At 44.5% G+C, this 12,970-nt stretch overlaps 1 protein-coding gene across 1 annotated transcript in view; it reads left to right on the forward strand.

The window, feature by feature from the left end:
* dock1 (dedicator of cytokinesis 1) overlaps positions 1–12,970 on the forward strand; it is a 254,821-nt gene that overhangs the window by 24,677 nt on the left and 217,174 nt on the right. The window contains exons 3-12 of the mRNA XM_061225326.1: positions 864–904; positions 2,777–2,832; positions 4,196–4,292; positions 4,540–4,688; positions 6,241–6,376; positions 6,838–6,995; positions 7,368–7,449; positions 8,226–8,361; positions 10,292–10,364; positions 12,205–12,284. Of these exons, the coding sequence (XP_061081310.1) occupies positions 864–904; positions 2,777–2,832; positions 4,196–4,292; positions 4,540–4,688; positions 6,241–6,376; positions 6,838–6,995; positions 7,368–7,449; positions 8,226–8,361; positions 10,292–10,364; positions 12,205–12,284 (1,008 nt within the window). The remainder of the gene's footprint in view (positions 1–863; positions 905–2,776; positions 2,833–4,195; positions 4,293–4,539; positions 4,689–6,240; positions 6,377–6,837; positions 6,996–7,367; positions 7,450–8,225; positions 8,362–10,291; positions 10,365–12,204; positions 12,285–12,970) is intronic.

Genomic DNA, 12,970 nt, shown 5'->3' on the forward strand with positions numbered 1-12,970 from the left:
AGACAACAATTAAGGTTCACAGGGAGGTAGGGAGGGATGGGGAGAGGTGCTGCTTGAAGAGGTGTGTCTTCAGCTTGCGCTTGAAGGTGGGGAGAGATTCTATAGTTCTGACCTCAACGGGGAGTTCGTTCCACCACCGTGGAGCCAGAACAGACAGTAGTCATGAGCGTGAGGTGGAGGTTCTGAGAGGGGGAGGTGCCAAGCGGCCTGTGGAGGCTGAACGAAGAGGTCTGGCAGGGGTGTAGGGTCTGATGATTTTTTGCAGATAAGCTGGGGAAGACCCTTTAACTGCTTGGAAGGCTAGCACCAATGTTTTGAATATGATGCGAGCCATGACAGGCAGCCAGTGGAGGGAAGTAAGCAGGGGGGTGACGTGTGAGTATTTGGGAAGGTTGAAGACCAGACGAGCTGCTGCATTCTGGATCATGTATATGTACTTTATTGTACAACGGTACCCTTGATTGAAATACTTAGAACAGGAGTGCGTTGGTAACATATTCAGCTCTAAAATGGAATAATATGAAATATACTGTACACAGTACTGTCAGGCACCATGTAGAAGACCACCTGGCAAACCAATCATTCAAAAATAATGGAGATGTTTGAATAATGAACACGACGCAATTGAGTTTGCATTGTTCCCTGTTTAAACTGTTGTTGAAAAATTATCTTTGTTTCACTAGATTCATGGATTTCATGCATGCTGTTTTTTAAATGCAATGTTAAACCAACACATATGAATTCTCAAATATGTATAATGTGTGTACAATATCTCCTACTGCACATTGCCCAGTAATTTCTAGAAGTTTCATCGAAAGTTTAGATTCCAATTCACACTTATGTCTCATTTCATCTTATTTCAGGCTGGTACAGAGGACACATATTTAGAAGAAAGTCAAAAAAGGTGAGTAAATGCATGCTTGAATGTAGAAATTCAATGAATAATAATAAATAATACGATTTTATTGCCAACAGAAGTACAGCATAGCACACTACAACAGGATGTGGCACAGCATATTTTATCATCTTTGTCACACTTGGTGTTTATGAAATTGTTATAAGTACAGTGGTGTGAAAAAGTGTTTGCCCCCTTCCTGAATTATTATTATTTTTTTATTATTATTATTTTTTTTGCATGTTTGTCACACTTAAATGTTTCAGATCATCAAACAAATTTAAATATTATTCAAAGACAACACAAGTAAACACAAAATGCAGTTTTTAAATGAAGGTTTTTATTATTAAGGGAGAAAAAAAATCCAAACCTACATGGCCCTGTGTGAAAAAGTGATTGCCCCCCCTGTTAAAACATAACTTAACTGTGGTTTATCAAACCTGAGTTCAATTGCTCTAGCCCCACCCAGGCCTGATTACTGCCACACCTGTTCTCAATCAAGAAATCACTTAAATAGGGCCTGCCTGACAAAGTGAAGTAGACCAAATGATCCTCAAAAGCTAGACATCATGCCGAGATCAGGAACAAATGAGAAAGAAAGTAATTGAGATCTATCAGTCTGGAAAAGGTTATAAAGCCATTTCTAAAGCTTTGGGACTCCAGCGAACCACAGTGAGAGCCATTATCCACAAATGGCGAAAACATGGAACAGTGGTGAACCTTCCCAGGAGTGGCCGGCCGACCAAAATTACCCCAAGAGCGCAGCCACTCATCCAAGAGGTCACACAAGACCCCACAACAACATCCAAAGAACTGCAGGCCTCACTTGCCTCAGTTAAGGTCAGTGTTCATGACTCCACCATAAGAAAGAGACTGGGCAAAAATGGCCTGCATGGCAGAGTTCCAAGACGAAAACCACTGCTGAGCAAAAAGAACATTAAGGCTCGTCTCAACTTTGCCAGAAAACATCTTGATGATCCCCAAGACTTTTGGGAAAATACTCTGTGGTCTGACGAGACAAAAGTTGAACTTTTTGGAAGGTGTGTGTCCCATTACATCTGGCGTAAAAGTAACACCGCATTTCAGAAAAAGAACATCTTACCAACAGTAAAATATGGTGGTGGTAGTGTGATGGTCTGGGGCTGTTTTGCTGCTTCAGGACCTGGAAGACTTTGATAAATGGAACCATGAATTCTGCTGTCTACCAAAAAATCCTGAAGGAGAATGTCTGGCCATCTGTTCGAGACCTCAAGCTGAAACGGACTTGAGTTCTGCAGCAGGACAATGATCCAAAACACACCAGCAAGTCCACCTCTGAATGGCTGAAGAAAAACAAAATGAAGACTTTGGAGTGACCTAGTCAAAGTCCTGACCTGAATCCTATTGAGATGCTGTGGCATGACCTTAAAAAGGTGGTTCATGCTCGAAAACCCTCCAATGTGGCTGAATTACAACAATTCTGCAAAGATGAGCTGGCCAAAATTCCTCCACAGCGCTGTAAGAGACTCATTGCAAGTTATCGCAAACGCTTGATTGCAGTTGTTGCTGCTAAGGGTGGCCCAACCAGTTATTAGGTTTAGGGGGCAATCACTTTTTCACACAGGGCCATGTAGGTTTGGATTTTTTTTTCTCCCTTAATAATAAAAACCTTCATTTAAAAACTACATTTTGTGTTTACTTGTGTTGTCTTTGAATAATATTTAAATTTGTTTGATCTGAAACATTTAAGTGTGACAAACATGCAAAAAAATAAGAAATCAGGAAGGGGGCAAACACATTTTCACACCACTGTATACTGATATGGCATCTGAGTATCTTATTTATTGCGTGTGATGCAATTTGTGATTATGAAATGGCATTTCTTTATTTTTTCCATTTTAGGGTATATTTCCTGCATGTTACATTCACCTGAAGGAGGCAACAGTTGAAGGCAATGGGTTTGTACATTTTTCTATTCATTTGAAGTTGAAGTTGACATAGCATGCATGGCATGTCACATACAGGGGTATACTGCATGATTTTACCCTGAGGCTGTACAATTCTTTGACCTTATTGTATGGAAAAGGGAATACACTGTATTAGTGCATTGTTTTCATCGTTATGTCTTCTTATTCAAGCCGCAGTCAGGCTGGGGTAAATGATAACATGGTCGGCATTTATATAGCACCTTTATCCAAAGCACTATACAACTGCTACTTCTCATTCACCCATTCACACACCAACAGCGTTTGGCTGCCATACAACCAGCTCGTCTGGAGGTTAGGCATTTTGCGGGATTGAACTGGCAACCCTCCGACTGCCAGACGACTCTTACCTCCTGAGCCAATGTCGTGTGTGATTAATACGTACCTGACCTTGGACCACTGCTATTTGGATCCCTAAGCTTGGGCACAATGCCGTAGCTCTTCTTCTGACTTGTGATCGAGCCAGTGCTGTCTCCGTTGGACAGATCCTTTCAATATTCTAACTTTTTGAAAATGAGCGAGAGCGTTTGCTTCTAAAGTGATTATCCTTGAAAGAACAAAGACGGAAAGTAAGCAAAGTGTACCCATCTATTTCGGTCTCAGCGTAGTCCGAGGCTGGAAATTAGACGTAAAATGCATTTAGTGGGAGGCATGGGCACTGTGGTAAACGTAAAGGGAAATGCAGCTCAGAAAAGGCTCAGGATGACACACTGAAATTAAGAGGCAAGCCAAGTAAGTATCCTGCTCCAAAACCGGCAATTACGGAGCCAGTAATAATGCAGGCATGTCTATTCATTATTGTGAAATGCAGGTCCAAGCCATTCAGTCAGTGGGGGGCAGCACTTGTGTTAGGGTTGAATGTTTCTCTGCTGGGAGAGGTTTGCTTGCCTGTGATTTTGTGTGTGTGTGCGTGTGTGTGTGCGTGTGTGCGTGTGCGTGTGTGCGTGTGCATGTGTGCGTGTGTGCGTGTGTGCGTGTGTGCGTGTGTGCGTGTGTGCGTGTGTGCGTGCGTGCGTGCGTGCGTGCGTGCGTGCGTGCGTGTCTGCCTCTGTGTGTGTGTGTGTGTGTGTGTGTGTGTGTGTGTGTGTGTGTGTGTGTCTATCTGTGTGTGTCTGCTTGTCTTTTTCTGCATAATGTTGCATATGGGCATATGAATTCTACAAAGCGTTTGTTGTGGTTCACCCAGTCAGTTGTGGTTCACCCAGTCAACTGTGGTTCGCCCTCAGTTTAGGCCAAACACTTCACAAATGTTGTAAGGGTGAGTGGGCGTTGGGTGGCACAGTGGGGAAGAAGAGCGATGTAAGTGACATTTCTGGTCGTCGGCGTGTTCCTCCAGGCAAAAAGAGACTGTCATCCCGAACGAGCTCCCCCTGGTCCAGGAGGTAACCACTACCCTCCGCGAATGGGCCTCCATTTGGAGAGACCTTTATGTGGTGAGTCACACCTCGCAGGCCTGTGGCCACCGCTCCTCTCTGTCCTTCCCATCAGCCCCCCGAGGCATTTCTCAAAGTCACTTCAAGCTTGCGTGCGATTGCAATCTTGTCGTAGATTAAGCCCCAAGTTCTCGGAGGGTTTCAGACTTGATGACCTGATATCGTTTGAGGGAGTGTTTTTTTTTTTTGATTTTTTTTTTTTGGTGGGGACAATTAGCTCATCGAATTTTGTGGTCCATTTCCTCAGGGGGACAAGCGGGAGATGTTCAACTCCGTCCGCGACATGATATATGACCTCATCGAGTGGCGGTCTCAAATCCTGTCTGGCACCCTCCCGCAGGACGAGCTCACTGAACTCAAACAGAGAGTCACCTCTAAAATAGACTACGGTAACAAGTAAGTCCTGTTGGCTTCCATTTTCTTGCACTGTTCCAATCCCGTCTTCCTTGATCCCAGGACTACCCCCTATTTGAAATATTCAGTCCATTGATCTCAGCTGAGTTAGTGTATTATCTTTCAGGACCATTGAACACCTGTGATGATGGCTAGATTTGTATTGGCTTCGTGTCCCAAGATGAACAATCATCACCGAGTTTGCGGGCTCCTGGAGGATATATCTTGCGCACTAGCCTTGTCGCCGAGAGAGCTCGGAGTAGCACACGGCTCCGTGTAATTGGCCACAGCATTGTCCAGGGAGCGAGCGCTTCAGTTGGGTACCCCTGCCTTATCACACATTGAGCTAACACTGTGTTCTCATTCTCGTGTTCTCACAGTGTTGGTGCCATGTAGTGCGAATGTAATGACATTCACAGGATGTTCCAGTAACATCGTGAGAACATTTTGCTGGGCCTGGGTTAGCGCCAACTCCTCCGATCAATTGGGTCCATCAGTTAGGTGCCTGTGATCTGCTCCAGTGGCCATAATTAATAATGAATAATAAGTGGTGATGAAGTTGCTGATGATTGTGCCACTGGAATCGCTGTCCAATCGCAGAGCGGTAAGAAACGTCAGCCGGCTTTGTGTGCTCTGCAGGAGGTAAGTTTGGGCTTCCCTCCCTAAATGACGTAAGGCTTTGCAGCAGATGGACAGGCCTGCTTTCAGGATCGGCTTGCGTTTAAGACGGGGAGAATAATAAACACGCGGGACCAAAACGGCATGTGAACAACTGGGTTTGTGAAAGAGAAATCGAAGCAGAACCGCCAGTTTGCGGGGGGGGGCTCAGCCGTATTGCATCAGCGCCGAGACTTTAACAAAGGCTGCCGGGCGTTTGGGCAGGACCTGCGCGCGGTGCGGGCTGAAGACTGAGGCGGCGTTGGTCTCTACGTGTTCCTTCAGGCTTACAGTACACGGCATTATCAACGTAAGCTCCGGAGCTGCTGCAGGGAGGCCCTCCCTCCCAACCTCCCTCCCTCCCTCCCTCCCTCTCTCCGTCTCTGAAGCAGCTCCTTCCAACGCCTCCGCGCCTCCCACGCTCCTGGGTTCCACCGCTCCCTCCTACGCACTCCCAGTGCCGCTCTTCATTCAGCCCAGCCTCCCTCCCTCTCTCTGGGCTTCCCCCAGGCCTCCGGCTCTGCATCTATGTGTAGTTTAACTGCGGCATGACAGAGCACTTCAGCAAGCAGATTTACTGCAGGTTTACTTTTTAAATTTTTGCTCTTTAATTGCTTAGCCTCTGTCGCAGAACCCTCCCAAAGAGCGCTGACAGGGGGAAACAAATGGAGATGAGCCTTTTAGTATTGAATGACGGGAATTCCGACGCAGCACAATTTGGACACAATTTGGAAGAAAACAATTCTCCGTCCAGTACATAATAGTTTTCATTATAATCACGATACATACACAACCAGGATAATTTGTATCTGGTTCAGCAGAATCGCTCAGCACTGTGTATGTGCTGTATCTTGGACCCAATAGACTCATTCTCCATTCCTCCCCACCCTTCCCCCAGGTACCTGGATCTGGACCTAGTGGTCAGAGACCAGGATGGGAACATTCTGGACCCAGACCAGACCAGCACCGTCAGTCTCTTCCGAGCCCACGAAGCTGCTTCCAAACAGATTGAAGACCGAATCCAGGAGGAAAAGGTAATTCTCCGGGCATAAATTCCCCTTTCCGGAATATCTAGTGACATTCACAAAACGCTTCAGCGCTCAAAAGCACTTCTAATTCTCAATATTGCTGTGTATTTCACTAGCTGCTGCACGCAGCGTTCATGTTTTATGTTTCATAAACTCCACAGTAAAAAATGTGTGAAAACACATTTGCAGGCCACTTACTGGTAATAGGTGTTCTACTTAAAGCAAAGTGAAGCTGTGGAGATTCAGTCCTAGTCTCATGCAAAAGTCCATCATTCTCAATTGGGTTGTGATTACATGACACATTGGACACATTATGGGCATTGGTGGAGTTATTTAATGGGTTAATGTCCCTAAGCACCACATAGACTTCCATCTCTACTGCCCAGTGGACAAGCAATAATATACTGGTCTAGGTGGCTGTCTGGACTGGGACCTCATTGAATGCTGTCTCTTTTTTCCCTCGACAGTCCCAGAAGCAAAATATTGATCTGACCAGGCAAGCCAAGTTTGCCTCCACCCCGTCCTTCGCCCTGTTCGTCACCCTAAAGAACGTGGTTTGTAAAATCGGGGAGGACGCAGAGGTTCTCATGTCCCTCTACGACCCCGTGGTGTCCAAGTTCATCAGGTATGTGTGGGACGCAGTCCCGCTAAGTAGCCTCGATTTCTGGGGAGGGGACTGGGGATTTTCAGTTGTTTTGGGATTACAGCTTAGAAATCTAATGAAAGCTGGAATTTGTTTGGCTTCAGTTGGACTGAGCAGTATTAGTTTCTGGATTGTTTATAGACATTTTCGCTGGATGCTGGGCTTTAGCTGCTGGCTGCAGGGGTATTAATGCCTGTAACTTCCATTGATTATCATTAGGTTGCATCTTCCGTTGACAGTTGGGATATTGGGCTAGTCTGGTTTGATGAATCCTTTATTAACACCGTGAGTTTTTGTGGTACTAACAATTATGATTTATTGATTGATGTTTATTTTTTTATTTTTTTGGTTCAGTGAAAATTATCTGGTGCGGTGGTCCAGTTCAGGGTTGGTGAAAGATATAGATCAACTCCACAACCTGCGATCAGTTTTCACCGTGAGTGTTTTTACAATTGTTTGTCATAACAGTGTTAAGGCCCCCTAGGATATGATCAACATTTAACCCATAACCCAACCCCCCCCCTCCCCTGCTCATTACACAAGTAAACCAAGTGTCAGTGGGCCTAAAAATATGTCACAGTGATGTCGAAAATTGTTTTATAAGGAAACCAAAAAGTGACATTTTATGGATGTCACGTTGCATTGTTATCCTTATAAAACTATTTTCGATGTCTTTGCAGACTTTTGGGGTTGAGGTAGTGTATTTTTCTCACCTTTGGATCAAATCCCAGTCACTTTTCCCCACCCAAGGTCAGCACTCTGTAAGGGTTGTTAAAGAAGTGTCCCACCTGGTTATGCAACCCTGACAGAGCAGCACTCTGCTTCATGCTCTTCTGAAAAATAAATGAGCCAGAAGTTAGAGTCGCAGTGAGAATTGAACCAGTTTGCCATGAAAGAGCCACCTTAAACAAAGTTTGTTCTCCCCTGAAAAATATTCAATCAGGTCAAGTAGCTCTCCGTCTGCGGCAGCTCCATAACCTAATAAGCAGCTCAACAACACACCATGTCCAGACATATTTGTTTCCAGGTTAATGTCTATTTTAGTTCTGCGTCCATCCATGAACCACAGGTCACCCCTCGCTGCCTCCTATTAGAAGTAGGTTTTAATTGACAGTAATGGGTGCAGTGTTGTTCCTCGATAGTCACTGCTTTGTGTGTGTGTGTGTGTGTGTGTGTGTGTGCGGTGTGTGTTTGTTTTGTTTATTCTTGCAGGACCTTGGAAGCGAGGACCTGAAGAGGGAGAAAATCAGCTTTGTGTGTCAGATTGTGAGGGTGGGACGCATGGAGCTGCGTGACAACAACGCCAAAAAGCTCACCTCAGGACTCCGCAGGCCGTTCGGAGTAGCGGGTGAATATCCACACCTTATATATCCACAGACATTGAGATATACAGGATGGTATTGTTAAATAAGCCAGTAAGCCTCCGGCTTACCATTGCTTTACTGTGTGTGTATGTCCACGACCATTTATCACAGACCCTGACTACAGTTTTCTTCCACTTTGAACACCTCAGAATTTTAATGTGAAAGTCAGACCCCTTTGCTTGTACAGTATGTCATAATCTTTAGTCCAATTCTATTCATGCTCACACGGCTTATTGACTGAGGGATTTAAATATTCTGAATACATCGGAAGGCTGCTTTATATTAAGTAATATGCATATGAATCAGAAATGATCCGCAAAGCATGCTCTTACAAAGAGGGAGAGCTCCACCTGCAAGGCAGCACAGAGAGGCGGCTATATCAACTTCACTCTTTGGAAGTCTTCCCGCACTGGTTCCCACACTGGCCTGATATGTTTGTTTTTCAGTCATATCAAATAAAGTGAAGATTATGAGTGAAATCAAATGGAAACATAATCTGGCTGCCCCTTGGTTTACATCATGGGGGGATTGTCCATATAATCTGCTCTATCGATCTCTCCGTTCCCCCTTGCTGTGGCCCTCCGCTTGAGCAGGATGTTTGTGTCACAGCCTCCTGCCTGGTTGAATACATAAGTTTGAGCAGAAATGAAAGGATTTCAGTTAAAGTTGGGAGAAGAATCGGTGGCCGATTCGTCCCTGTGGAGCTGGCAGCCGGTTCCATAGTAAACTAATTAGATTGGCCCATTGCCCAGGTTACTGACAGGGAGAATGCTCTCCTTTTTCCACCTCCCTGTCCGACTTGACGAAACGGTAGCCAACTTCATAGTTCATAATTATTAGCTATAAATATGATTTGATACATTAACCACACTGCAGTCTGACAGTGAAGGGTGGTGATTTTACAGCTTGCTCTCATTGTTGATGTATCTGATTAAAGCTTGGTTGTAGACGGTGGTAAGAGACACTAGCTGTGTTTACATGCAGAATATTTCTTCCTTTCAAATAATTTGTTATGATTGAACATTCCAAATGAACCCGTTACATGCACGCTGAATAAATTAGATCTGATTATGGTGTGCGTTTACATGCCAAGCATTTAATCAGAATAGAACATTTTCATATGCGCAGAATCATCTTGCACTGCTACACAATACACATTTCTCACTTCCAAATATGCATTGCGTAATATTTGCATTTCTGCTGTTAAATTGCAGGCAGCAGTGTCAACTGTATATAATTATATTGCAACAAAATGAGTGAAGATGAGCGCAAGAGCAGCTTTACCACTTTAAAGTCAATCCGTAAGTTCGCAAAATGGCTTGGTCGGAACAACTTTTTTTTTAGAGGGTACGCTTTGAGGTTAGAAGGCAGGCTTTGAAGTAGTCAAATATGTAATGGTTTTGGATACAAATACGTGTGCTCGATTGATATTGCCTGGTGCAAGTGAGCCAACCAAGAGGCCCTGAAGGTGGGGTTTGCACTTTTTCAGAGCATTTCATTGGCTCCAATACACCAGATGAGTTCAGTAAAGTGTAGAAAAGTAACTGAATCCAGAACAATTACGTATTTGACCCCAGTCTGGTTGAAGCAATTGCATTCTATATCAAACACGGTTTGGAAGTCGACGTTCATTGCGCCTTTCATCCAAAACACAGCAGTCTATGTGGGTCAGACTCCCTCACAGTTCCCGCCAATCTTTGCGATGTTAGTGATTTGCCGTCTTCTTGACTGCTGATGGAAAGCTCGGAGTTCACACCGACTTTCATGTCTCTGGGCTTTTCCGTGCGGACCAGGGAAAAGACCCTACTTACTGTCTTGCCTGATGTAGTGGCGTGTAGCTGAGGTTTTGTGGTTATGGCCAATCGATGGCCATGACAGCATTGACCAATGTCTTTCTCTTCCCTTCCCGATCAGTAATGGATGTCACTGACATCATCACCGGCAAAATGGACGATGAGGACAAACAACACTTCATTCCGTTCCAGCCGTAAGTATGAATGCCAACTTCCATGGCAAAACATCGGCTCTTCCTTTGTAGATAAGAACATTTCAATGAAGGACCTCTTTAAAATGTCTCGATGACTTTCTGTACTTTTGATCGGTTCTGAGGTCTGCATGCAGACTCTATTCACAGAGGTTTGGAACCCTGATTTAAACCTGATTAGCCTCCATTTCAGACAGTTGTGCCCCGCAATTCCCCGATGACTTAATTAAAGCAGTTGGAGTTAATTGCTGTTGTGCCTTTTAACTCCAAGGAAAGTATGAACAAAGAGTGACTTTTTAAACTTGTTTTTGTGTTTAGTTGCACATGATTAGTGACACTGAACTTTCAGTGGCAGGTTACTCAGCAGTTTAAATGGAGTGCATTAGTGATGAAAACGGTTCAATCCCCTCTCAAAGAAAAGTTGGTAGCTTTAGAGCAAAACTTTGTTGGGCCATCTGCTCTTGGAAGAAAAAGTGGCAGGAAGTGGCCTTTTTTTAGAAGGAGTTTTGCAGTAATTACATAATTGATTAAATTGATGTAGCCCTAGGCATGCTAACGATTTGTTTTTAGATGGAAATGGCTCTCAGATATGAAATGCGCAGAAATCTGATATACACAGTGATTTGACTTGTCTGCCATTGTGCCACTGCCTCATTGGTTCCCAAAGGGCCTCTTTTGAGATGCATATGATAGGATCCTCTCATCCAGCCTGCTTCTCATGCAAAGCGGATGCCACAAACTCTAATCATAATTTAGCCGGCCTACATTATTGTCTGATATTTTTTTTGCACTGCACCAAAATCCTGAAAGATTATGAACAGTTCAATAAATGTAATGTGTTCTCTCTGGCTTTGCACAAAGATATTTGATTTAAAAAAAACCTTTGAAATTGCAGTTAGTACGCCTGCTTCTTTTTACCCCAGTTCAGTTAAGTATTAACTAAACGAGACAGGTCTCTTGTTATATAAGCTTGTTTTGGAGTACGGTGCCTTTTCTGTTTGTTTAGGACATCCATTTTTAATGTTTTCAGTTGAAGAAGGCTCCTCCTCACGGGCCCGCTCGGTTTTGAGACTTAGCGCGGCGCGTCTCCCTCCGTGTTTTCGCTGACACGGGTGTCTCCTCGTATGTGACGGATCCCACGCGCTCCTGACTCCCGAGCCGTCTCCGCCGACGTCGCGTCTCCCAGCCGCATCTGTTGCTTATTTCCGCTCCGTCTTGCTTCAGATGGCGGAGCCGGCGGGCTTGGCGGCGTCGGTTTCGTTATTTCTCGCAGATTTCTACCGCGTTGGCGCTGATTGTTGTGGGAAAACACGGAATCCGTGCGGCCTCCTGCCTCTTGTTTATAAAGCGGTGCATCTGTTAAGCCGGTCGACAAAGGCAAACAAAGGCGAGAGGGGTCTCTGAGCCAGTCTCGCAGTTTAATGAAAGCCAAATTAAACCGAGGGGAGCTGCTTTCTGCTTTGCTTTTGGTGGTGCAAAAGGGCAGCACGGCGTCATTTCCTAAACAACGGTCTCTTCTGTGTGTCTCTCTCGTTTACCCATCCTGCCTCACTGTCGGCTAACAACGGCTTCTGTCTGCTGCGTCACGGTATTCGGTGTCTGTCGCCTCCGCCCTCGTCCCTGGCTCCTCGGGGCCGCGACCCTCTGGTTTCCTGTACCCCCCCTTCTTCCTCCTTTTCCTCATCCTTGTCTTCCTCATTCCTCATCCTTCTCTCTTTCCTCTCTTTTCTCTTCCCCCCCCTCTCCCCTCCCTGTGGTGTTGCCTGTCACGTGCGTACTCCAGGCTAGCGCTGGATGAAGCCATCCACCACAAGCAGCTGAACATCTCCCGTTTTTCACCCAGGGTGGCAGGGGAGAGCGACTTCCTACAGACAGTTATCAACAAAGTCATCGCCGCAAAAGAAGTCAATCACAAGGGCCAAGGTACTGTAACGCACAAATCGCTAGCTCGTCAAGCTAGTTAGCCCCTTTACCGCAGAATCCTTGAAAAGGGCCTTCTTTCTGTCTCTTTCTGCATTTGTTTTCTTCCGTTCAAAGCCCTCTGACACTTCCAGAGTTTATGTGCCTCCATTGCAGACTCCATTGACTTTTTATGCTTTGGCTGTGGAAGGTTTAAAAGTGCGTATTGACGAAACGCATTATGGAACTTTGACTTTGTTGAAATGAGTTTTTTTACTAATGTGATTTCAATATTTCATAGGGTTGACTTCATTTATAATTTCTGTGTGAACGATTAGCAATCAGTTGAAATGGTCAATTCAGTGCAAGCTGTCAGCATAAATATATCCTCTTCATTTTTCCCAATATGTATTCTATCAAACAAGATGCAACTTCAAGGTTGTTAATTTTTCGTATGACTTGAGATGTAAAATAGTGTTTTTGGTTTGCATATCAGTTTTGCTGCATAAACAATTCTGAATATACATATTTGAGAAATGTTAAACGATTTTCAGAGGGCATTAAAATTAGTTTTAAATTGCTTGAACTGTCAGTAATTCTGTTTTTACACAAAAAATGTAAGTCGAGTCATTTTGATGAATGGAAATGTTTTTTCAATTTCCAATTTTCATGTATTATTTGATCAACCAAATGTGAGAGAAATGTATTAT

The sequence above is a fragment of the Conger conger genome, chromosome 2 (assembly GCF_963514075.1).
Source record: "Conger conger chromosome 2, fConCon1.1, whole genome shotgun sequence".
NCBI lineage: Eukaryota > Metazoa > Chordata > Actinopteri > Anguilliformes > Congridae > Conger > Conger conger.